Source organism: Sphaeramia orbicularis, chromosome 20 (assembly GCF_902148855.1).
Source record: "Sphaeramia orbicularis chromosome 20, fSphaOr1.1, whole genome shotgun sequence".
In the NCBI taxonomy this organism is placed as follows: Eukaryota; Metazoa; Chordata; class Actinopteri; order Kurtiformes; family Apogonidae; genus Sphaeramia; species Sphaeramia orbicularis.
The window spans coordinates 13,573,425-13,596,528 of record NC_043976.1 but is presented as its reverse complement, the minus strand read 5'-3'; the positions used below and the strand labels follow the sequence as shown (position 1 = coordinate 13,596,528).

At 38.4% G+C, this 23,104-nt stretch overlaps 1 protein-coding gene across 6 annotated transcripts in view; it reads left to right on the top strand.

Annotated features, from left to right (window-relative positions):
* The window catches only part of asap1b (ArfGAP with SH3 domain, ankyrin repeat and PH domain 1b), an 84,360-nt gene that overhangs the window by 44,631 nt on the left and 16,625 nt on the right, over positions 1 to 23,104 (top strand). For 4 of the 6 annotated variants that reach the window (XM_030123804.1, XM_030123802.1, XM_030123807.1 and 1 more), the window contains exons 8-19: positions 2,843 to 2,918; positions 6,152 to 6,238; positions 6,893 to 6,901; positions 7,197 to 7,297; positions 8,660 to 8,729; positions 15,078 to 15,165; positions 15,765 to 15,813; positions 18,709 to 18,875; positions 20,835 to 20,968; positions 21,237 to 21,328; positions 21,433 to 21,619; positions 22,805 to 22,890. In XM_030123804.1, the coding sequence (XP_029979664.1) occupies positions 2,843 to 2,918; positions 6,152 to 6,238; positions 6,893 to 6,901; positions 7,197 to 7,297; positions 8,660 to 8,729; positions 15,078 to 15,165; positions 15,765 to 15,813; positions 18,709 to 18,875; positions 20,835 to 20,968; positions 21,237 to 21,328; positions 21,433 to 21,619; positions 22,805 to 22,890 (1,146 nt within the window). The remainder of the gene's footprint in view (positions 1 to 2,842; positions 2,919 to 6,151; positions 6,239 to 6,892; positions 6,902 to 7,196; positions 7,298 to 8,659; positions 8,730 to 15,077; positions 15,166 to 15,764; positions 15,814 to 18,708; positions 18,876 to 20,834; positions 20,969 to 21,236; positions 21,329 to 21,432; positions 21,620 to 22,804; positions 22,891 to 23,104) is intronic. The other 2 variants (XM_030123808.1, XM_030123803.1) reach the window with 1 other exon arrangement.

Sequence of the window (23,104 nt, the reverse complement as noted above, 5' to 3'; positions counted from 1 at the left end):
CATCTCAAACTCTTAAGAAATGTCTTTCAAACACACTAAAGAGAAAAAGTTGATTTTTGATCCCATTTTGCAACTCTGTTAATTTTTGTATCTTCTGTATGATTCACAGATGCATTAGGGTATATAGTCACACATATAGCTCTCATAAATATGCACAGGTCGTCATACAGATATGTTCTGACAGCTGTGGGGTTTGGTGGGTAAATAAGTGGGTGCTCTCTGTGCCAGAACCACAGCTCATGACGTCCCATCACCGAATGACAAATTTTCTCTCAGCGTTGCTAGGTCCTGTCATAACACTGGGACAAAACAATGAAGTTTCTTGTAAGTCTGCTCGACATGGGCTTTGACGGATAGAAAAGCTACAGGGGTGATGGATTAGAGGCATAAAAATGCTGAGGCTGAGTGTGACCGCTCACATCCGAGAAAGAAGGAAACAATTTAAATGTTTCTGCTTGTTTTAATGACCAGAATCACTTCATTTACCAAAGTAATTACTGCAGTGAAAAGGAAATTACAGCATCCACCGGGGCCCATTTCTCATGTTTTTGCCCATTGTGACTATTGATCATGATGACTGAGGTTTATTTACCAGTTTTACACACATGTAATCTATCATACAGTGGAGTTCAAACTCAGATAATACATATTTGTAATACTTTTTTATATGATTTCTGTTAAATTATGACATGTAAGTTAGGATTTGCTTACTGAAAGCCTGTCTTCATATTCATATTCCCAAGATGTCTGAGTTTTTTTTTTAGTCATCAACGTGGGCAAATATCTGAGAATGACCCCCCAATGCAACCTCCACCTGTCTTAAAAGGAGGTGGAGATTGAGGTGGTCCCATCTGATTATGTGTACTGTGTCTTAAACAATTCTAATAATTAAATGATTAAAGAAAATAACAATTATCACCTTAAAACTGGAGAGTTTAGTAGTTGTACTGTTACTTTGTCAGATAAACAAGTAAGCTGAGTTACTGTGATCACACGTTTACTGATTATCTTGTTAATAGCAACATTTGTCAGAGATTTTGATGAAAAAGGGATCAGTGTGGAAAACCCTTCGCCACCCTGTAATAAGTGTAAAGACATCTTTAATTCACTGGTAAAGTAATAGTTCTGTTTGGTAAAATCTTACACCACCATCATAGCAGTTTAATACTGTAGCTGCATTTATAAATAACAGCAGTGCTTGTTAGAAATGTGTTTTTAATTGAGAGTTTTGATATAGAGGTCTCAAAAATATTACAAACACAATCAACTTTATGCAGGAAAAAGTGTTAGTGAAGTTGTACATAATCATAAATTTTCCATAGTAGAAACTACACTGAAAATGAAATTGTAGCATTAACTAGAGTCTATTTTTTATTTACATGTATTTATGTATTATGTATTTACTACAGCTTTCCAGTTTGGGGTCAATAAAGTATATCAATCTGTCTATGAATTTGCCAATGATGAGTATTAATCATGATTAAGCCCTCCCACACACACACACATGCACACATACACACTGTATTCATTCCTACACACACACACACACACACATACACACACACTCCAAAAAAAAATCTGCTTCCAGTTGTACTATATTGGAACATATTGCTGCTCTTTACACTGAACACTTACTTGTTCATATGCACATTCTATATTTCATATTGCATTTTATATTTTACTTTTATTTTATATATTTTATGTATATTTTATTTTCTGTGCTATGCACAGTTTACACAGGGGTGCTTGTTGTAATTTAGTTTCGCTGTGAGTGTACCTGGACATCCACATGTGACAAATAAATATCTTGAATCTTGATTTCCTAAACTTCCCAGAAGTTCCAGACCCACATTAGGAGTCAACAGTGGAGTTCAGACTCTAATGTGGGTTTTTGTTCGTTTTTGAAATTCCAACACTTTCACACACACACACACACACACACACACACACACACACACACACACACACACACACACACAAGGCATCTTCTAACTCCTGCTACTTTTCCAGCTCTCTAAGCCCTTTGGGCCATAGCCAAGCCTTTTTACACAATATCTGTAATGTTTATGTAAGTTAGGATTAGCTAAGCTCTAAGGGACATGCGTGGGTTTTTACATTGCCCAAATTTCTGCAACTTTATCCAATACTTGATCATTGAGAAGGTGACTAATAATAATAATAATAATAATAATAATAATAATAATAATAATAATAATAATAAAAATGATAATAACAAGAAGTATAATAATGAGAAGTGAGATATGTGAGCACAGGTGTTTTTCAATTCTAAGGTGGTGAATTTTCTTTTGTCACTTGGCCATTAACATTGTACACATACTGTACATTCTGACACAGTCTAAGACCAGCAGTACCTGACTTACAGAGCTGTGAATGAAGGAAAGGGAGTGAAAGGAAACAAGCAGAGTAAAGATGTGGCAGAGCGAGTAATGAAAAGAGGACCGAAGTGATGCATTCCAAGAAGAAGAATCAGTGGGTGGAGACAGAGAGGTCATTAGTGGTGATTTGCGGCTGCAGCGCTGCATGGAGGTGTGTACTGCTGACAGATCCGTAATGGATTCCTGGATGTGCACGGCACCTCTGCAAATCTGCTGCAGATTCAGCCAGCTACAGCGTCTGTGCCAAGAGCCAAAGGCGCCAGCGTGAATCGAGCTATATATTAAACAGAAACTGCACCAATTCCTCTCCGTCCTTTCTCTGTGTGACTTTCATAATCACCAGAATAATTTGCAGATGACTAATTCCTATACATGCCCAAGCTATGCCTCATTTTTATCCCTTTGAATGTTGCAGTAAATTAAAAATCTCACGTTCTTCTCTCCAGTTTCTTCCAAGATGGCTTGAAGACGGCAGATAAGCTGAAGCAGTACATCGAGAAGCTGGCAGCTGATCTCTATAATGTAAATACTCACATTTTTAATCTTTTTATATGTTGCACTTGACTTCTGTTTTTAGCACACAACAGCTTTTAACTGAATGAAATCAGTACATTTGATAGGTTAAATAGAGGTTTTGCATGAGCCTATAAGTGCAGTCACTCATCCAAAAGTGTTGAGTAAATCATGCTGTCCATCACATATCAACTTCCTGCATTTACTTCCTGTCTCCACTTTGAAGTTTCTGTTTTTGTGGTTTCACTGGAGCAGCAGTTCTTGGGGAAATTATGCTCCTTTTACCGTTATTTAAGAGCACCCTCCATTTCCAAGGATTCTAAAGAAAGGTAGAAAGTCATATTAATGGCACACATAAATTTAATAACGTAATGGAGCAACAAATCCATAGCTCCCTGTTAAATGACATTAATTGGGTGCTATCCATATAGCGTTCGCCTGAAGCTTGTTTTCTGTTTGTCAGCGCCTGGCAGAGTGTCAACCTCAGTAATTGGCTGTTAGTGTAAAAGATGGCTAGAAAATGTGTGCCTCTCTAAGAAGACGGGTCAAATGTGTAAAGAAGCACTGAAATATTATAGGTATTTATTAATTGAAAGGACTGTTGGCACATTTTATTGCTGTTCCTCTGAAGTGGACCACTTAATTCAGTAAGGTGTTGAGGCCCTTAACCAAAGTTTTTCCTAGTTTACTAATAGATGTTAGTTCCAGCTGGTGGTCACACATCTGAATATATATTTATATTATGGGGAGGGGGAGCAAGGTTCGAGTTCAGTGGCTGGGAAACAATATTTAATGCTTTTAACACTGGGCTACATTATAGAGAAAGACAGAAAAATAAGGTCTTAGAATAGTGGGCTTTGGTGTTCGTGCTTGTAAAATGTACTTATACACTGTTGCCTGTAAAGGTGTAGTAAAATATTTACAGCAAGGGACATCACAGCAGCACCTAAGATGGAGAATTCTAATTTCAAGTCTAATTTTGCTTTCCCATATAGTCAATATAGCTGGAATAAAATACTTTTGTACCTTCTCTCATGAATTGAGATTGTAACAATGTGATTCATTCTTGATAGACTCGGTGTGTAATCATAAAGTCAAAGGTGATTAGTGATGAGTATAAATAGGAATAAAAGGAGGAATGAATTATTCCATCTATATGGGCAACAGTGTGTTTTAAATGCTTATTTAAGTAATGTATTGCACTGTCTTGCTCTGTACTGCACTTATTACACTGTATTGCACGGATCTCTGTTATTTATTAAGTAGGACTGCAGATGAAAATTAGCACTGACGCTAACTCTGGCATATTTACATGTTTATACTGAAATGCAATAAATAAATGTGTTAATTAATGTGCACTGTCCTGCCTAAATAAAGATACATACATACATACATCTTACAAGAGCATTAATAGAGCTACTCATTAACACTAGAAAAACAGTCAGAATATTTTGTTAATTTAATACAACAAAATATGACATCTAGTGGGAGTGAAAAATGATTATTCAATTAAACATACAGTAACCAAGGTAATTTATTTTCTTGTCTTGTTCCATTGAACGTTTGGATGAGTCTATTAGTCTGTATTTATCTGGGCTAGTGTTAGAGTGAGTGGATATTCATCAGTTAGCTTCACAGCCTGAAGGTTCTTCACGTACCACACAGGTTTCACGTCCTCTAGTTGATATTAAAAACATGTATGCTAGGTTATTTCTCCTGTCAGTAAGAATCCACGTGTTTTGAGGTTCTCGAAAGATAGGTGACAATTTGTAAACTTTTTTATTCTCAAGATGACCCCCTGGAATTCCTGCCCAACATAGGGTGGAATATATAAATAAATAACCACTCATGCAGGCAATAATGTTTGTACTAGGGGTCCAAAACGTTTCATTCTCCCCCTAGTGGTTAGCTGTAATATAGGTCATAAACACTCCCCCATTTATGTTATTCTTTAACACCATCTTAATTAAAGATGCAATGTGTTCATCCAGTAGATTTTTCCCAAAGATGACTTTAGTCTTTGTGGGTTGATTTGAGATCAGTTTGTTATTTATACACAGTGGGAAGAAACAGTGTCGCTGTCTGTGTGGGTTGCTATTTCCATCTTCACACACGATCTATGGAATGGTTTGTTTTTTCAGGGCCAATATCAATCATGATTATTAATAAGCAGGAAGATCATAAACTGATATTCATTTGCAGTTCAAATGAAACTCTTCCACTTTAATATTAACTAAAGCACAAAATTTGGGTGAAATGTCTTGAAGCTGACTAATAACCACTAGTAAATACATTTACTAGTGGTTATTTGGTCTTTCCTTAGTTCATTAATTGATACAATAGACAAAGCTATTTTTTGATTGTTTCATTGATTTAAAAAATGCCATGAAGATTATACATTTTATTACAAAAATAAGAAGAAACGTTGGAATATTGGAACTGATAATTGGTTACGGCCAATAATCTGCCTATGCGTAGTTACTGAGCTCCTTGAGGTTGTTTTTGTTACCTGTGATCAACTGACCAATCAAAACCCGATCAACGAAGACTCCTCACATCCTCTAACCCAGTGGTTCCCAACTTTTTTTGGCTCGTGACCTCATTTTAACGTCACAAATTTCTGGTTACCCCAGACATTCAAAACGGAGACTTTTTTTTTTTTTTGCTAAAATTTATTTGTTTTTGCTCAAATAAGAGTTTGCTATACTATGTTGCAAATAAACATACATTTTAGATGACATGTAGGCTACATAATGTATATTATTATGGACAGAGGCAGAAAAGCCAGGTGTAGATTACTGCACAAAGTGAGAATTTCTTTTGCCTTAGTCAGGATATGTATTGTCAGTCCAGCTTGGATTTACAAGGCTGACAATTGATTCAGAAAAAACAATAACTCAAACTATGAATTATGAAAGAGCTGCAGCATCTGAAACCAACCACAATGAACATTTGAAAGATAAACAGTACCGCAGTGCTTCAGTTTCAGCTTCACTGTTTGTCGTGTCTTTTGTGTATTGTGATTGTCTCTCTCAACTCACCATATATTTTTTATTAGTAAATTTTGATTTATATTAATTACTAGTTTTTGACCCCAAGGTTGAAAAACACTCGTCTAATGTGTGATGGTTTATTAGTGGCCCATTTACATGCTTTTAGTTTAAAGAATGGCTGGTGTTGTGGTATCCAGCTGCCTTCTTATCCGTACATCTCATCCTCACTTTTGTTTTTCTTCTTTACAGATCAAACAAACTCAGGATGAGGAGAAGAAGCAGTTGACCGCCCTGCGAGATCTCATCAAGTCCTCCCTCCAGCTGGACCAGAAGGAGGTAGGCAGGTCACATCCGTCCACACCAAGCCAATTCTGGTGTTGCAACAGGTGAAACGTTTCCACCAGGACGAAGCTGAGCTAAACACAGCCACGGCAGACCTGAATCAGTCACTCAATTAGTTTATCCCACATGTTTACCAAGCACCTCCTCTCACTCTGGCCACTACCAGGTTTGGAGCTTGTCTCCTGCAGCACAGAGTGAGTGCCCAGTGCTGTACCATGCTGGTAGCCAGTGTGTGGTAGGCTTTGCTGGTGACCAGTGTTGTGCCTCACTGGCTGCTCAGTGGAGAGCCACTCACATTACCCACTCGCGTGACGCAGGGTTTTACTTTCTCGTGCAGGCTGCTGTGGCTGTTCAGTGGTTAAACCGTCCCCCGGTTCACATATTCACACTTTTGTTTCACACGTTCAGAAACAATCTCTACACTTTTGACAGCATCCTTTCCTTTCATTTACACCTCCTATAGCCTTTCTTGTTAGAATCACAATTGGTAAGCACTACTTTAAGAGAGTCCACATCCAAAATAGTGGTTTTAATCAGTAAACAAGCAGGCAGAACACACTTTCACACTCACCGCCTGCACTTGGGCTGGATCTTTCACACCTCTCCCCTCTATCTCCCCCCTCTGCCTTCTGCTTGTCTGGAATCAAGTCTAGAAGAGTAAGTGCTGGTGCATGCTAGCATCTGTCTGTTCTGCTTGACGCTGGAGTGGTTTGCCCCTTTAGAGGTGTTGCAGAGCATGTTTGTAGACTGTTTTTTTTGTTTTTTTTTAATCCTTTGGTAGCATCCTCATTTTGGCTTTAACAGCAGGTCCTGTGCTTTGATGCTGAAGGAAGACTTGTGTGTATGTGTGTCTGTGTGTAAATGTTTGCATGTCTTAAAGCAGTTTCTCAGTCTATGCAGTGTGTTTAATGGTATTTTGTGTCTGTGCATGTACTTGTGTGGGTTTGCACAGGACTCTCAGAGTAAGCAGGGTGGCTACAGCATGCACCAGCTGCAGGGAAACAAGGAGTTTGGCAGTGAGAAGAAAGGCTACCTGCTGAAGAAGAGCGATGGGTAAGGTGCCAGCACAGACATTATTTAAGACAAGGAATAAACACATTTGGAGTTTATGCTTTTTTGGTCTTTATCTGTATGTGGTAGAATAAATACAGAACAACTGCTTTAAACTGGTGTGTATTCGCATAAAAGTGCAGTTCTCTATCCAGCTCTGTATATTCAGTAGGAATAGGAACACAAAATCATGTTTTGTTTTATAAACAATATAAGTGTAAGTTTTGCTCACTGGAAGTGCTCTGCTGGAATAAGGGTGAATATTTCTATCTTCACTTCCACTCTTTGTGCATTGCAGATAAAACCTTGAGCTGCAGCTACACCCTGAAAAAGTTTTTAAAAAGACACACTACTTTAACGTACCATTTTCTTTTGTAGAGATTTAGGCATTTTGGAGACAATGATGCTCATCCTTACGCGCACGACTCATGTCTCCCACCAAAAATACGTCTTTCTCAGTGCTATCAATACTACACTGCAAAAACACAATCTTACCAAGTGTATTTTTCTCATTTCTAGTCAAAATGTCTCATCACACTTAAAATAAGACAATCCCCTAAAGAGTAACTTGTAAGTGAGATACAAGAACTTATTTTTATTCAAGAAATTTCGAGAAATCTTACCTAGATAATTTCACTTGTTCCACTGGCAGATTATTTTGCTTGAATTAAGCAAAAAACAATCTGCCAATGAAACAAGTGAAAATTATCTTGGTAAGATTTCTTGACATAAGATTTTCAAGAACCATTGTCTAAAAATAAGCTCTTATATCTCACTTACAAGTTACTCTTTAGGTGATTATGTCTTATTTTAAGTGTGATGAGATATTTTGACTAGAAATGAGAAAAATACACTTGGTAAGACTTGGATTTTTGCAGTGTATATCAGGATGCGCAGCCCAAGAACTAGCCAAACAACCCAGATAACTTTGACCCCTATTCCAGGCCTATATAACAAACTGTGGAGAAATGTCTGGATATGCCCCCAGTCTCCACTGACTCACCAGCTGTATGGATGAAAGAATCTATTGCTGGACCCCCATGAGGGAAACCAGGGTTTGGTTCTTGCATGTAACATCACTTACCATCTTTGTATAGTTTCTTGTTTAAGTTTGAAGGACCATAGTTTGACCTCCAAAATGGAAAAAGATGAGTGATCAGAGTTTGTTGACCTAACATTAATTTCTTGGGCATTTGTGTAGCAACTGTATCCCCTACACAGCCTGGTCAGGTACATGTGATACTAGTTAATAGACGACATCTGCTGACATATGTAACGTAAACCCACTGCGGACCACGTATAGATACAGAAGGTGAAGAAAGATGTAATAACCCTTTTCTTTTTGTACCCTTCCCAAACACACAGACTGAGGAAGGTGTGGCAGAGGAGGCAGTGCTCAGTGAAGGGGGGCATCCTCACCATATCTCATGCCACGGTGAGTGAAAACACACACACACACACACACACACACACTCATACAAACTCCCTGACCCCTGCGAGTGACTGTGTGGATCAAAGGGTGAACATCACGTGGGGAGGTTGCGTTGGGCTTTCTCAATCTGGATGCTGGCAGAGTGGAATTGACATAGATGGGTTGTCATGGCAACCATGTCCCCCCTCGCCCCTCCCCCTCCGCCTGCTGCACCAGGGTGACTCATCTCAGAGCGAGTGTGAGCATACTGTATATGCTGGCACGTCTATAGCATTGTCTACACTGTTGTGCGGCAGTAACAGCAGACGCCGCTCACCATCATGGCTGTGTTTTGCGAAAGAGAATTAAACATTGTATTCAGAAGTAAATGAACATTGAGAAGCATCTGCCATTTTTGTTTTAACCTCCCACTGAGCCTCAAACAAAGAGACCAACTGGGCTGAATAGCTAAACACAATCAGGAAATGTACCTAATTGTGGCAAAGCAGTGACAGGTGTCTGATTCAACACAGATAATCACCAAATCAAATTTAATGACAGTGACTGCGAATAACAAAGGGGTGCATTTGTATGTCACAATAGCAGCCTTTTGTAAATGCTATTTTTCTGTCCCGCACATTGTGCAAAACATCTAATTTATCCAATAATAAGGGTCTTAAAAATATTGTTACAGTTATTTTTCCTGATTCTGTATCGATTCTCAAAAAAATGTTATTTGGATTTTTACATTGCATTGCATTTGTAGTTATTTATTTAAGCTAATGTTAATTCTTTTACTCACATCGTACAAAAAGTAGTGTAAAAATGTTAGATATTACAGGGACTGAGCATAAATACATATCCCACATTTTGATTGTATTGAAATAAATATTTTCAGTCAGATGTTATGCATATGATGTTAACATTGTTTTCCTAAAATTATCAAGATCTTAGAGTCAAATAAAAGGATAGTATTAATATTGTTCCAAAAAAGATGGAAATATCAATGAAAACACTTGTTAGACATCTGTTAGATAGATCTGTTTTTACATTTAAAGGACCAGGAAATTAAAGAAATACTTTACCTTTGTATTCTAATGAGGTCTGCTTATTTAGTTAGTTTACATCATTACATCACTTATTGCATTCATGTGCCTATGCGATAAAGAAGTAAAAATTTGAGATGGTAAAGGTGTTATTACATCTTCATGTATGGATCAGTATCACTATAAGGTGCCTTTTAGACTTCAAAATGTCCAAAAAAATAGAGATTTTCCACTTAACTTCATGTTCAATGTGTCAAGTCGACTGTAGACTGTTAGAAATGCATGGTGGTCAAACTCCCAGATTTTTATTAGATATTTTGCAAGCAGACAAAGTACAAGCAGACCACAAAATATGAAACAAATATGTCCACCCTGTCGCCGACAAATACATGCAAAAAATAAGTGACAGGGTGGACAGGTTTGGCTAAAGTTAGCATTTAATGACCACGTCTTTGAAGAGGACTGAGTAATGTTCAACAAATATCTTTTGGATTATTGAAAATGTTTATATTAAACGATATTTAGTAGTGACAGGGTGGACATGCCAAGTTTGAACACATCTAAGTACAAACCTAAAATGATGAAAATTTTAGAATGTCAAAGTAAATACTAAATACTCTCATAGATTATGTTTCCACCTCCAGTGAGGACATGCAAAATAATGATGATGTCATCAGTGATGTCATCAACCAGATTATTAAAGGGGCGATTCCCCCAAAGTAAGAGGGTGGACAGCAATTTCAAGGACATGTATAGAATGTTGAATATTATTATGAAAATAAAATATAAACAAGAAAAGCACTCGGAGAGTGCAAACCTCCACCAAGGCAGATCAGTCACCCCCCCCCATCACCACCAAAATTTAATCATTTGTTCCTTGTGCCAGTATCAATATTTCCTGAAATTTTCGTCCAAATCCGTCCATAATTTTTGGAGATATCTCACTCACTCACAGACAGACAGACAGACAGACAGACAGACCAATGCCAGCAAAAACATAATCTCCTTGGTGGAGGTAATTAGCAAAATGACTTGTTTTATTGAAAAACTTATATAATGACAACATGTTAAAAGTTTTTTTTGTTTTTTTTTCTTATTTATACACTTATCAACCTCAGTAAAGTTAGACGGTCAGTGTGAGGGATATGTACTAATCATGTACATTCCCTCAAAGAAAATTGTGTAAAATAATAAAATCACATTTCAAGAGGTTTAAAATTGTTCTGGTGTATGTGTAAGTGTTTGCCCGCTCATAATAAAACCCTGGAATTTCATTATTTTGCAATGTGTTCATGGTGACAGTTAGATTCTGCTCGGGAGAAACCAAAGGCACCTTATAGTCAAATTGACCCTTATACAGTTTACCCATATATCATTTGTAATATATATATTAACATGTTTTATATATTAGCAGAAGACAGAATGAACATCATTAGCCTTGTAATATATATTCATCTGTGAGTATTAATCATCATGTGCACCATAGTTATTCTGTAAATATTCAACCTTCTGTGCAATATATTTTTTTATATTCTCAATTTTCATTCTTGTTTTTATTAGCTTACCGGCCGACAGGCCGTAAGCTATTGTCGTCATGCGGCGTCTGTCAGTGTCGTCTGTCGTCGTCTGTCGTCGTCGTCGTTGTCTGTCGTCATCTGTCATCCGTTACAAAAATTTCAATCGCCTTCTTCTCCGAAACTATAATTCCGATTGACTTCATACTTGGTATACAGCTTCTTTATGATGATGTCAGCAAAAGTTAGTGAAATTATTTGGCTCTGGATCTGATTCTGGATTTGGTGCAACTTTGAAAAATGTCCCCATTATAAGCGATAGGAAGTGGATTGATGCAATAACTCAGTAAATATAAATGATATCAACTTAAAATTTCTACACTATAGCCCTGATGGGGAGATGACCAAAACGTAATGTCCACATGCTGATCAGGATCTTCTTCTGGATCTGGAACTGACGCAAAATTAAACATGGGCTCTTATGAGGAAAAATTTTCAATCGTCTTTTTCTCCCAAACTACAGTTCTGATTGACTTCAAACTTGGTATACAGCTTCTTTATGATGATGTCAACCCAAGGTACTGAAATTATTTCAGTCCAGATCTGATTCTGGATTTGGTGCGACTTTGAAAAATTTTCACATTGTAAGAGATAGGAAGTGGATTGATCCAATAAATCAGTAAGTATCAATGATATCAAGTTGGAAATTGAATTTTTTACAGATCTGATTGGAATATGACCAAAACATGGGCTATTTCTGTAATATAATAAATACACAGAACTGGGTGATAATAAATGGCATCCGGATACATTTCCCAAAGCTTTTAATTTGGCCGGTAAGCTACAGGGCCATTGGTCCTATTTTCTTCATATTTGTAGGACTTTATCGTGTACATATTTTGTGCCTTATATTTTATCTATAACTATCTTTTTGCACTGAAAAAGGAGAAGCTTTCGAATCTCGTGCATTCAGTATAATGACAGTAAAGGGGATTGTATTGTATTGTATTGTATTCTATGTATCTGCCAACTCAGGTACATGTTTTTGTTGAAGTGAAAGTTTTGTTTATTATTTCCATTCCTCTAGTCTGTTGTGTGTTATCAGTTACCATTTGTGTGTTGTTACTCTGTTCGCTAACATTTTGTGCTTTTAAACTAACAGTATGCACTTAAATATTGTATGAGGCGAGCATCAGGACAGCATTACTGAATGTACTTTCTCTGTTGAGGAATGGCTGTCAGCCGGCCTGTTGGTCGAGCCGGTGAGCGTGGTGAAGATGACACGCTAGAGGCTTATTTACCAACAGACAGTTGTTTCAGCTGGATGTAACATGGCAGGGAGGATTAGCTCTGGTGGTGCGTAATGACCGTGAGTGACAAGACCACAAGCCTCTACAGATTTATTGTTCACATTTATGGTATTAGGGCTCAGGGTTGGTTCGGAGCAGCACACAGTCACTGTTTCGCACGTGATGACATAATTTCTGTCTGCTGAAGAAAACTCAGGGGGAAGTGGTTGTCTCAGATATGATATGAAAGGTTTCCTTTTTGGCACCGAGCAAAGAAAAGCTACATACATCTATGAGCCATGCTCCAGTAAGTGAGACTTAGGGAGACTGTCTTCTAACATCTTCTCTGTAAAGTAATGGGTTGGATTAATTTCACATTTTATGTGTAGCTTTCTTTGGACAATGTTTACAAAGTGTAGACACAGTTTTGACCTATTTAATTTTTTAAATTTTTGGTGAATTTTTGAAATATTAACAATTGGCCTTTACTTATAATGGGCCATATTTTGATGGTTTATAACATGGAAATGGGTAGAGATATCAATATAGTTATTGTTGAGCATAGGAAGTCAAAAATGGACTTTCGTTTGGGCCCATGACCTTTGACCTTGAGAGACCTTGAAGGGTCAAATTTAAGCTCACCAATGTCTACCTTTCAACAGTCTTCTTCTCCAAAACTACTGGTTGGATTGATTTCAATTTTTTTATGTAACTTCCTTGGCACAATTTCTACAAAGGTTGTTCACAGTTTTGAGAAATTTTGACAGATTTTTTAAATTGGAAAAATTTTCCTTTACTTATAATGGGCCATATTTTGATATAACATGTAACGGTTAGCGATATCAATATAGTTCCTATTGAGCACTGATAGGAAGTCATATATGGCCTTTCATTTAATTAGTTGAGTTCTCCACTAGTGAAAGTACCACCCACTTCTATTGGGAGATTGATCTCTTGCATCAACACCACAGGACTCTAACATACCAGCAGATATTCAACTTGTTTTTGATGCTTAAATGGAACATACAGGTGAGAAACAGGGCCATTAGTCCTATTTTTTTTGTTGTTCATCCCTCGTGGCAGCTGAACTTTTGGTGACTTTAGTTGACGTGGCGAGATGCCAGCCGACCGGCCGAGCTCCAAGGCTCATCACAGCCTGTTAACATTTCATTAGCACGTGCCCCTGCCCCTCCTCTGGCCCTCATTGGCAGGAGACAATGCTCAGTATCCATGTGCCAACTGGGCCCATTATTACAGTACCAAGGCCAGCCAGCACGGCCCAGTTTCTCCGTCTGGACTGAAGAACCCTGGAGTTCACATTGTGTCGCTCTTACAGAGATTGGTCAATTTAAATCTGTTCTCATCATAGTTTTGATGTCTTTATGTCGCTCACAGTGGTCCCATCATACTACAGTATCAACACTTAATAGTTTTTGGCATTTATTGGCAAAACTGCAAAAGAATTACTGCTTTTGTTCCATTTATGTAGACTGCATGTCTTTGTGTTTTAGAGACAATCTCAATGGGTATTCTACAAACTAAATGCGTATGGGAAAACGGCATCAGTTTATTAATCAACAAAGAAAACAGTCAGTTGCAGAAAATGTGAAAATACTTTTGTACTTTTGGTTTATTAGACTCAAGTCAGGGGTACATGATTTGCTGAAAGGTCATATTATGATTATTATGGACAACATTACAATTTCAGTCTACTTACTTGACCTCAAATCTTTAATCATTTATAAATGTGTGTGCATTCTTTAAAAAAACTGTAAAACTGACATTGAAATTGAAATTGAATTATATTGTGCTGATCTACTTTAAAACCATATATGTATAATAACATTATATCAAATATTTCTGACAACATTCAAATTCAGCAGTAAAGCACACTTTACTCAGTTTAACTGTATCTTTCCTTTGGTCGCCTGTTAATGATGTCATATCCTGTATATTTGTACAAAAAGTAGTGTAATAGTGTTGGATATTACAGGGACTGAACACAAACACATATCCCGTATTTTGATTGCATTGAAATAAACATTTTCAGTCAGATTTTTTGCATATGATGTTAACATTCTTTTCCTAAAATCATCATGATTTTAGAGCCAAATAAAACACATTTATTTTTAATGTTATTTGCAGAAGCTTCACTGGAATGAAATTATTTAAGAGGATAATTTGTCACTAAGTGTGATGCAAATAAAGCTGTATGTTTCTTTTCAGTAAAATCCTCTTGAGTCACAAAGTTCAGTTTATATGTTCTGGGCTTTTATTTTGAAAGGTAACAACAGAAGTGATTCATCTGCAGAGTGTGCATTTATATCATCTTTATAGTTTATTTTAGTGTATTTCAGTGCAAATGTTTGTTTCTGCATATTTGTGCATTACATCAGTTTGAATCTGTGTAATATTTTGGTTTTTTTTATTACTTTTTTTTGTTTGTATTAGTGTGTTTATGACAGTGTTGTTGATGTGTGTGTGTTTCTGACCTCACCGTTATTATTTTGTTTGTGTGTACAGTCCAACAGGCAGCCGGTCAAACTCAACCTGCTCACCTGTCAGGTTAAGCCCAGCGCCGAGGACAGGAAGTGCTTCGATCTCATTTCTCGTGAGTTTTTGCACATATGACAACAAGATAGAAAACATTACGAGTAAAGTTAGGCTAATCCTGCCTTCATGTGCTAGAGGAATGATGGTAAATGCTAGTTACAAACTCGAAAATTGGACATGTACACGCCCTATTTTCCACTGGAGAACGGGAAGAATTTTGATATGCAAGCTGCCGAGATGAAAATAACCTGTGAACTTTTCAACATGGCAGAGAGGGTTCTGCTGCTGTTAGCTGATGATTTTGCACATTTATAGTGTACACACACACTTTCAAAAAAAAAAAAAATGCTGTTGCAGATGAATTAACACGTCCAAAACTTTTACCCAAGTAGCAGGTCATGAAAAAATGTGTGTCAGCCATTTTTCATTTTGCTATGAATGCACCTGAACACAACGCACTTTAATTTTAAATTCACAGGTGAAAAGGGTCATCTTCGTGATAGCCCATGAAGGCAGCATTAGACATACTTTTATACTACACCAGCCACTTCACAGATATGGTGCTGGGTTTGGATAGCTCATTCTCCCTGTTACCTGTGAGTGAAATGCAAAATCTGACATTTGCCTAGTTAACGTTATGGTCTGTGTGTTCAACAGATAACCGGACATATCATTTCCAAGCTGAAGATGAACAAGAATTTGTCATGTGAGTACAAAACACTGCACAGACAAAAACATCTGTAATGCCTTTGTGCTCATTTATTTATTTTATTTTATTTTCATTTAAAATCAGGTAAGTTATTGGAGAACTGATACTCATTTTCAAAAACAACCTGGACATATAGAGACGAACTACCAGTCACTCTCACATTCACACCTTTGGGCAATTTAGATTAACCAATGAACCTACTGGTGCATGTCTTTTGGATGACATGACCAACGTAAACTCAGCTTTTTAGTTTTAGGAGTTTACCCCTCCCACTGTATCCCACTATCTGATCACACATGTAAGATACGGTTGAGTCAGGTTCTGTGATGACAACCTGCCACTAAATGCTTTTCATTAATCAGCTCAGATGTCCAGTTGTTGCTCAACTGAAGACAGGAAATGAGTTTTCTAAAGCTTGAGTTCGTTGAGAGTGGGTGGCAGCGAGGAAAGCAGTGGGATTTGTGGTCGGCAGTAATTCAGGTCATTGTAACCTCATACTGTTGTTTCCCATGCTGTCACACACATACATGTACGTAGGTGGGCATGCAACACACTGAAACACACACACACACACACACACACACAGATTATCAAAGGATTAGGAATAACAATTATTTTACTGACTCACTCTACTATTCGGTTTTTGTGCTGAATGCCAGTTGTCATGTTAAATCCATTTTGGTGCAGAATGGAATAAAAAAGAATTCTTAATATAGTTGCTAATAAAATGCGGTTTACTTTAGCTTTAATATGAATGAAGCTCAAGTGTTTTAACTTTAATGAATGAAAGAAGTACCAAAGCTTTAATTTAATTGGAAACATTTATGAAAATAAAGCATTTGGATTCATATCAACATTTCTTTTTCTTGCTTAATCATCTTATGATTTTTTTCTCTGTTGCCTCCTGTGAAAAAAAAAGTAAACACCATGTTGCTTCTCTGAATCACTCAAAAACAAATATCAAAAGAAACCTGAATGAATCCCTGTGAATTGTGTTGAGTCATAAGGATTAGAACAGAGACCCCCCCCCCAAAAAAAAAAAACATACAAACAAATGTGAAGTGTTCTGCGGCAGGGCTTTGATCTGCATTACTTGTGTACTTTTGTGCGGGTTTTGCATGTTTCTGCCTCGTAGTGTTTGTGCCATTTGGTGCAGGGCTGCCTGAACACTGAACGCACATGTGATCCTCTGGGATGGAAGTCGTTGCTCCTCACTGCCTCTTCTGTCACGCACTTCCAGCAGCAGCAGCTCCGTCTTTATGGGATGTTCCATAAAATATTCAGTATTCCACAGGGCTCCTGCTTTGTGCAATAATACCCTCCCTCCTAATTAAGCAGGAAGCATATTATACTGCATAATATAACATGTATGCATAAACCTGCTTTTGGCTCAGTGTCAGCGTACCTACGCATCTGCGGTTCCAAATATCCTGTTTCTCACACTTTCAGATAAACACACACTCTCACATGCTGGTTTGTGTGCCCACTCCCTGTCTGGCCCTGGCCTCTGCAGATACAGTTGACTGACAATGACAGAGAAAGTGCTGATGAAACTCATAGGCCTGTGTGTGGGTGTGTCGGTTTTATGTCAGAGTGTGTGGTGTAGTGAACGAGGAGAGTCCATGTTTGAAAGACAGCTCCAGTGTTTCCTGTCTGCATGATTATTTTAACAACTACAGTGTGCTTGTTTTCAATTTTTCATTTATGCTTTTGTTTGTTTGCATCTGTTTATGTTTCAACAAAAATGAAAAATAGATGTCACAGGGAACAGCAAAAGGGAGCATTTTTAATAATTTTACTATACTTTGTGTAGTCACAATACTTGAATGCTTCACATAATGTGGTTTAAAGTGAATGATAAACAGTATATTTATTAGGGAATCACCTATTGCAAATTCTGGATCAAAACCAACACAGATATTGTACTGGTATTGTAAGTCTTCCACTACAATAGTGGCCAATATGTGTATTTTATGGTTTGTTTTGTTTTGTTGTTATTTATGTCCCCTTTGGTGCCATTAACTACTTATATGACTTCACCTTCCTAAAATAATTACCTAAGTCATTTTTTCAGATTTCAGGGAACCAAAAAAACGAACCAGGCCTAAGTCACACTCACTATTCAATCAAATGATCTGTTTAACTGAGAATGTAGGTGATTTTACCAGAGGTGGCCAGCATCAGGAGGAGATGATTTAGGCAAAAAAAAAAAGTCATTTTTGTCAAAAAAATTCATTTAGGAAGTTGACGTGTAAAAATAAGTGAACTTAAGTGTTTTATAGTCTTTGAGCCCTTCATCACATTATCTTTGAATGAGTAAGATGATATCCAGTAACAATATTGGCCAATATCAGGAAACATTACCATATCAAACACCCTTCCATCCATCTTCCGAACTGCTTAATCCTTGAGAGTGTCACTGGGGGTGTTGGCAGCCTATCCTGGTTCACCTTGGACTCAGGACTTTGGACCCAGTTCATCACAGGGCTGATATATTCAGACAAACAGCCTTTCACGCTCAATTTCACACTTATGGGCACTTTAGAGTACAAATGGGTGTTTTCAAATAACATCAGAATTAGATTTTTATATTGAAAAATCTTGAATTTGAAGTTTTAGATTTTTTCAATTATTGATGTGAGAATTAATGCTGTTTCTTAGTGCTTTTTGTTATCTTTTATGCACTGGACTATCAAATCAAGCTATTTAAGAAAAACACCTTTTTGATGGCTTTCTAAAAATATTTTATTACATTTGCTATCTTTAAATTTCACCTTCAGAACTGATTTCTGATTTTAAAGTTATTAATCCCTTTCATTATAGTACATTCTACATAAATGAAACTGATTTATATTATTCCTAACACTAATGCTAATATCTTCCCTCATGCAGCTGGATCTCGGTGCTGACCAACAGTAAGGAGGAGGCTTTGAATATGGCATTTCGTGGTGAGCAGAGCAGCGGAGGGGAGGACGGTTTGGAGGACCTGACTAAAGCCATCATAGAAGACGTATTGCGCATGCCTGGCAATGAAGTCTGCTGCGACTGCGGAGCTGCAGGTGTGTATCGCTGGTGTTGTGTGTCTATAGAGGCTCCTTTTATACATCCTCTTCCTGTTTTGTGCTTAGTCAACCTTCACCTTATTACAGGAAAAGGCAAACACCTTTACTTCAGCATATTCTGATATAAATGTGGACATATTTTTTACTTGACGCCATGCCCCATGTTGATAACTTTGCAATGTCAGAGCCATTTTAGGCACAGCACCCCTCAGTTTGATAAAAACTGAACCAGCAAACCTGCAAAACTCCCCAGCAACCCCTTGACAAACAGGCAGCGGTGTGTGTTAATGTGTACGCAGTGGTGTTGTTAGCATTCAGGACACAACCCTATCCCCATCCTCCCCCGCACTCTGAAGCTAAGACTCAGCACTCAGGAGTGGCGTAGACATTCAGGCCCTCCGACAGTGAACACACACATGCACACACACACTGAGCGTCCTTTTCTAACACAAACACACACAGCAGCTCACCGACCGATGGGAGGACTTATGCACTGAAGGGAAAAAGCATTTCTATGCTCTGAGGAACAACATTACATCACGTTGTTACATAAGTTGCTACGTTGTCGACCCCTGCAATCTGCAGAGGGGAGGTATTTTGTCTTGTCTTGTTTCTATACATGGCTCCAGTAGTAGCACACATTCCAGATGTGGTTTAAGCTGTTGTTCTCCTTTATGAAATCACAACTAATTTCTGCGAATATGATGAATGGATGTCATAGTCAGATGTCACCAAGAGAAAGAGGTCGACTCCATCTCATTTGATAGTCTCCCTATATCTCGCAGCTTTGCAGATTCAGTATTAAGCAGCTATAGAGGTCACTCTGCATCCTCTCATCATGCTTAACATGCACCGTGTGACCTCTCCTCAGCTTGCATCTGCTCCTTGTGTCATGTAAATGTGTGTGCGTCTCAGTTCATAGCTGTGTTCAGGCTGTTTCTCTGTGTGACTCATTTGTTTTGGGCAGCCTCGCTTGTTTCCACCAGCCTCTGCCTGGTGTTCTCCTGTCAGATCCAGATGGACCAGTACAGAAAACACCTCAGATCCAATACAGCTGAGCTATACGTTTAAGGCTGACTTAACCCTCCCAGATTGCATCAGATCAACAGGCTATGATGGCTGTCAGTTAGTTTGCTTAGAGAGAAATGTGTGAAGACACCACATGACTCTGCTGCATCACAGCCATTTGCTTCCCATTACTATAGATTACACAGTGAACTGATGCCCCTCCTGCATATGACTGGGGTCACATTGCATACAACATTCTCTAGGAGCCTGTGATATATGTACTATTGATTTCGTGGCTGTTTGCGACATAAATACATTCAATAAATGAGTTTCTATGCTTTGTTTCATTACACAAAATAATGTTGTAACTACATTGGATTAAATAATGGGGCTGCTGCAGTGTCCTGTTATGTCGTTTAGTGCACTGTTTTATTCAGTTTCCAAACATGACAGGGACTGAAATCTTTTCAGATATCTGTAAACATTGGTGTCAGTAGTTTTGGTACCTGTCTCTATCAATTTAATAACCTTTGTCAAGACTTGCTGTTTTCCTCCCATGTTCACCATTCACACAGAAATGAATCAAATGTGGGGAGAAATGATAACAGTGTTTTTACTGACAACAGCTTTAAAAGAATGCAGACATGAGACATGCAGGATTTTCAATGAACGCCACCACTGTCACTTTTTATTGATATACCCAAAACAATATATGTTCCTCCTATCATATTATATTTGACAAAAGAAGAAGGAAAGTGTGTTGAACATTCTGGGCCAGATGAAATGACACCCTTTTAAAGAGACTGTTTCATATCGAGCTACCAGCTGCCTATATCACCCATTTAATACCCAGATGAAAGTGTATCATTTGAGGCTCAGTATAGATCAGTTTATTGCTCAGTATTGTGTATGTGTCATTAAAATGTGGGTCATTATGTGCTGTTCTAGACCCAAAGTGGCTCTCTACCAACCTGGGGATTCTGACCTGCATCGAGTGCTCTGGCATCCACCGAGAGATGGGGGTTCACATCTCCCGTATCCAGTCCATGGAACTCGACAAGCTAGGAACCTCAGAACTCTTGGTGTGTCTGTTTGTACAAAAATACAGTTTACACAGTGAAGTTTGTCATCTCTTCTCATTGTTTTATCTGTATTGAAATAGTGGAAGTAATGAGAAGCATACGTAGTTTTGGAAGAAGAACAGAGAGTGTAATTTAATGCCTAAAACAGACAGGATACATACTCCCAGAACTAGGTTGCTCATCTATCTGTGAGGACATGCGAATGCTGTTATACTTGTCAACATTCTCATGATCTCATGCAGACGTTTTACTGCTTTTTCTTCTCCAGCTGGCCAAGAATGTTGGGAATAGTAGTTTCAATGAGATCATGGAGGGAAACCTCCCATCCCCTTCACCAAAGCCCACTCCCTCTAGTGACATGTAAGTACTCACTTGGCAGAAATTTTCACAAACAATAAGCTTTTCTTTATTTCCAAACAAACCACTGAATTCTTTGTCTCTTAAAATACACGTTGCACCCACAGGACAGTAAGGAAGGAGTTCATCAATGCTAAGTATGTGGACCACAAGTATGCGAGGAAGACATGCACGTCTGCGGCAGCTAAAATGATTGAGCTCTTTGAGGCGGTCCAGTCCAGGGACCTGCTGGCGCTCATCCAGGTCTACGCCGAGGGGGTGGAGCTTATGGAGCCCCTTCCAGAAGCAGGGCCGGTGAGTCTGACCTCTAAGACCAGACTACTTTGTTGTTCATGTCAGTGTCTGATATGAACCCAAAGACAAAAGAGTTAATGTCAGCATTCCTTCAGCTGCTTGTAAAGCCTCTCCCATAACCTCCACATGCATTGTTACAGTATATTTTTATCACATCCTTTTGCCTGATAATAGGCTGGAGAGCCTAAAAACACTCCTGCGCAGTGCTCTACATGTGTTACTGCAGTGGTTTGTCCTCATCTAAGGCTGTGTCCCAGCAGGACAGCCAAACGCTGACACATTTCTGCCAGTTGGTGAATTATTTGGTTGTTCAAAATGGGTGTAACAGTTGGAAATTTTTGAGTCATAGGGATAACTTCACCAGCAGGTGGTGATATCCAGCAACCTCCACCACACTGTAGGGCATGATCATGTCATTCGAGTCCATATTTACACAGATGACGGGACAATTCATGTCTCTGTTTTTAATTTTGTGGTGCAGCCTGCTTTTCATCTGTGTCCTTGACTGGTTTACGCATAAATGAAAGTGAAATAACAAGCAGTAGATGATGACGATACCATACTGTAAACAACATGCTTGACCAGACGTAATCTGACATAAATAGGTCAAGGTTTTATAACATAGATGTGAGTCTCTTCTAATGAAAAATTAAGGGTGAAACGCAGCAGTAAAACTAAAAGAACGATGTCATTTAATGACAGAGGGAGGTGCTGCTGCTGCTGCTGTCTGCGCTATCAAGTCTGACTCACCGATATCTGATCTGCTGCTGTCAGTACATCTGAAAGGCTGCTCTCTGCAGACAGCACAGTGACATCCCACACATTGTCCAGCCCTGAAACACAGACTGCACGACTGGAATGCATCACTATATATAGCCACATTGCTATAGATGCCAAGAATCCAGCAATATCAATAACCTTAGCTGTCATATATTTCATCTTTTATCTCCGTCCTGCCTTTCATTTACAGAAATTACATTGTGATCCAGCTTTACTACATATATTAATCCCTCAAAAATGGACACATCTGAGCATCATTGCTGCAAAAATAATATTTTTAGGAGCCATTTTGTTTACTGCAGCTTGTTTAAAAGCTGAAAGGGCGACAGAGAACGAGAGAATACAGAATGGATGCTGCCCAGATTGTCTCACCGTGTCTTTGCTGTGTTTGATGGCCCCCTGCAGGAAGCCGGAGAGACAGCACTGCACTACTCTGTACGGACTGCTGACCAGACCTCACTGCACCTGGTGGACTTCCTTGTGCAGAACAGGTACATTTCCTACAGTAGCATTTGCCACGGTAAGCTAGAATACTGTTTGTATTTTTTGTTTTACAGCACTGTGAATCGGTTTCAGCTTTTCGTCTAAGTATCTGTCAAATTTTCCTTACACACATCAGTAGTTTACAAAAAAATGCAGTAAACAACTGTTTCATGCAAACACCCAGCATTTGATCTTACTGTCTGCTGCGAGCTGCTCCGTTCT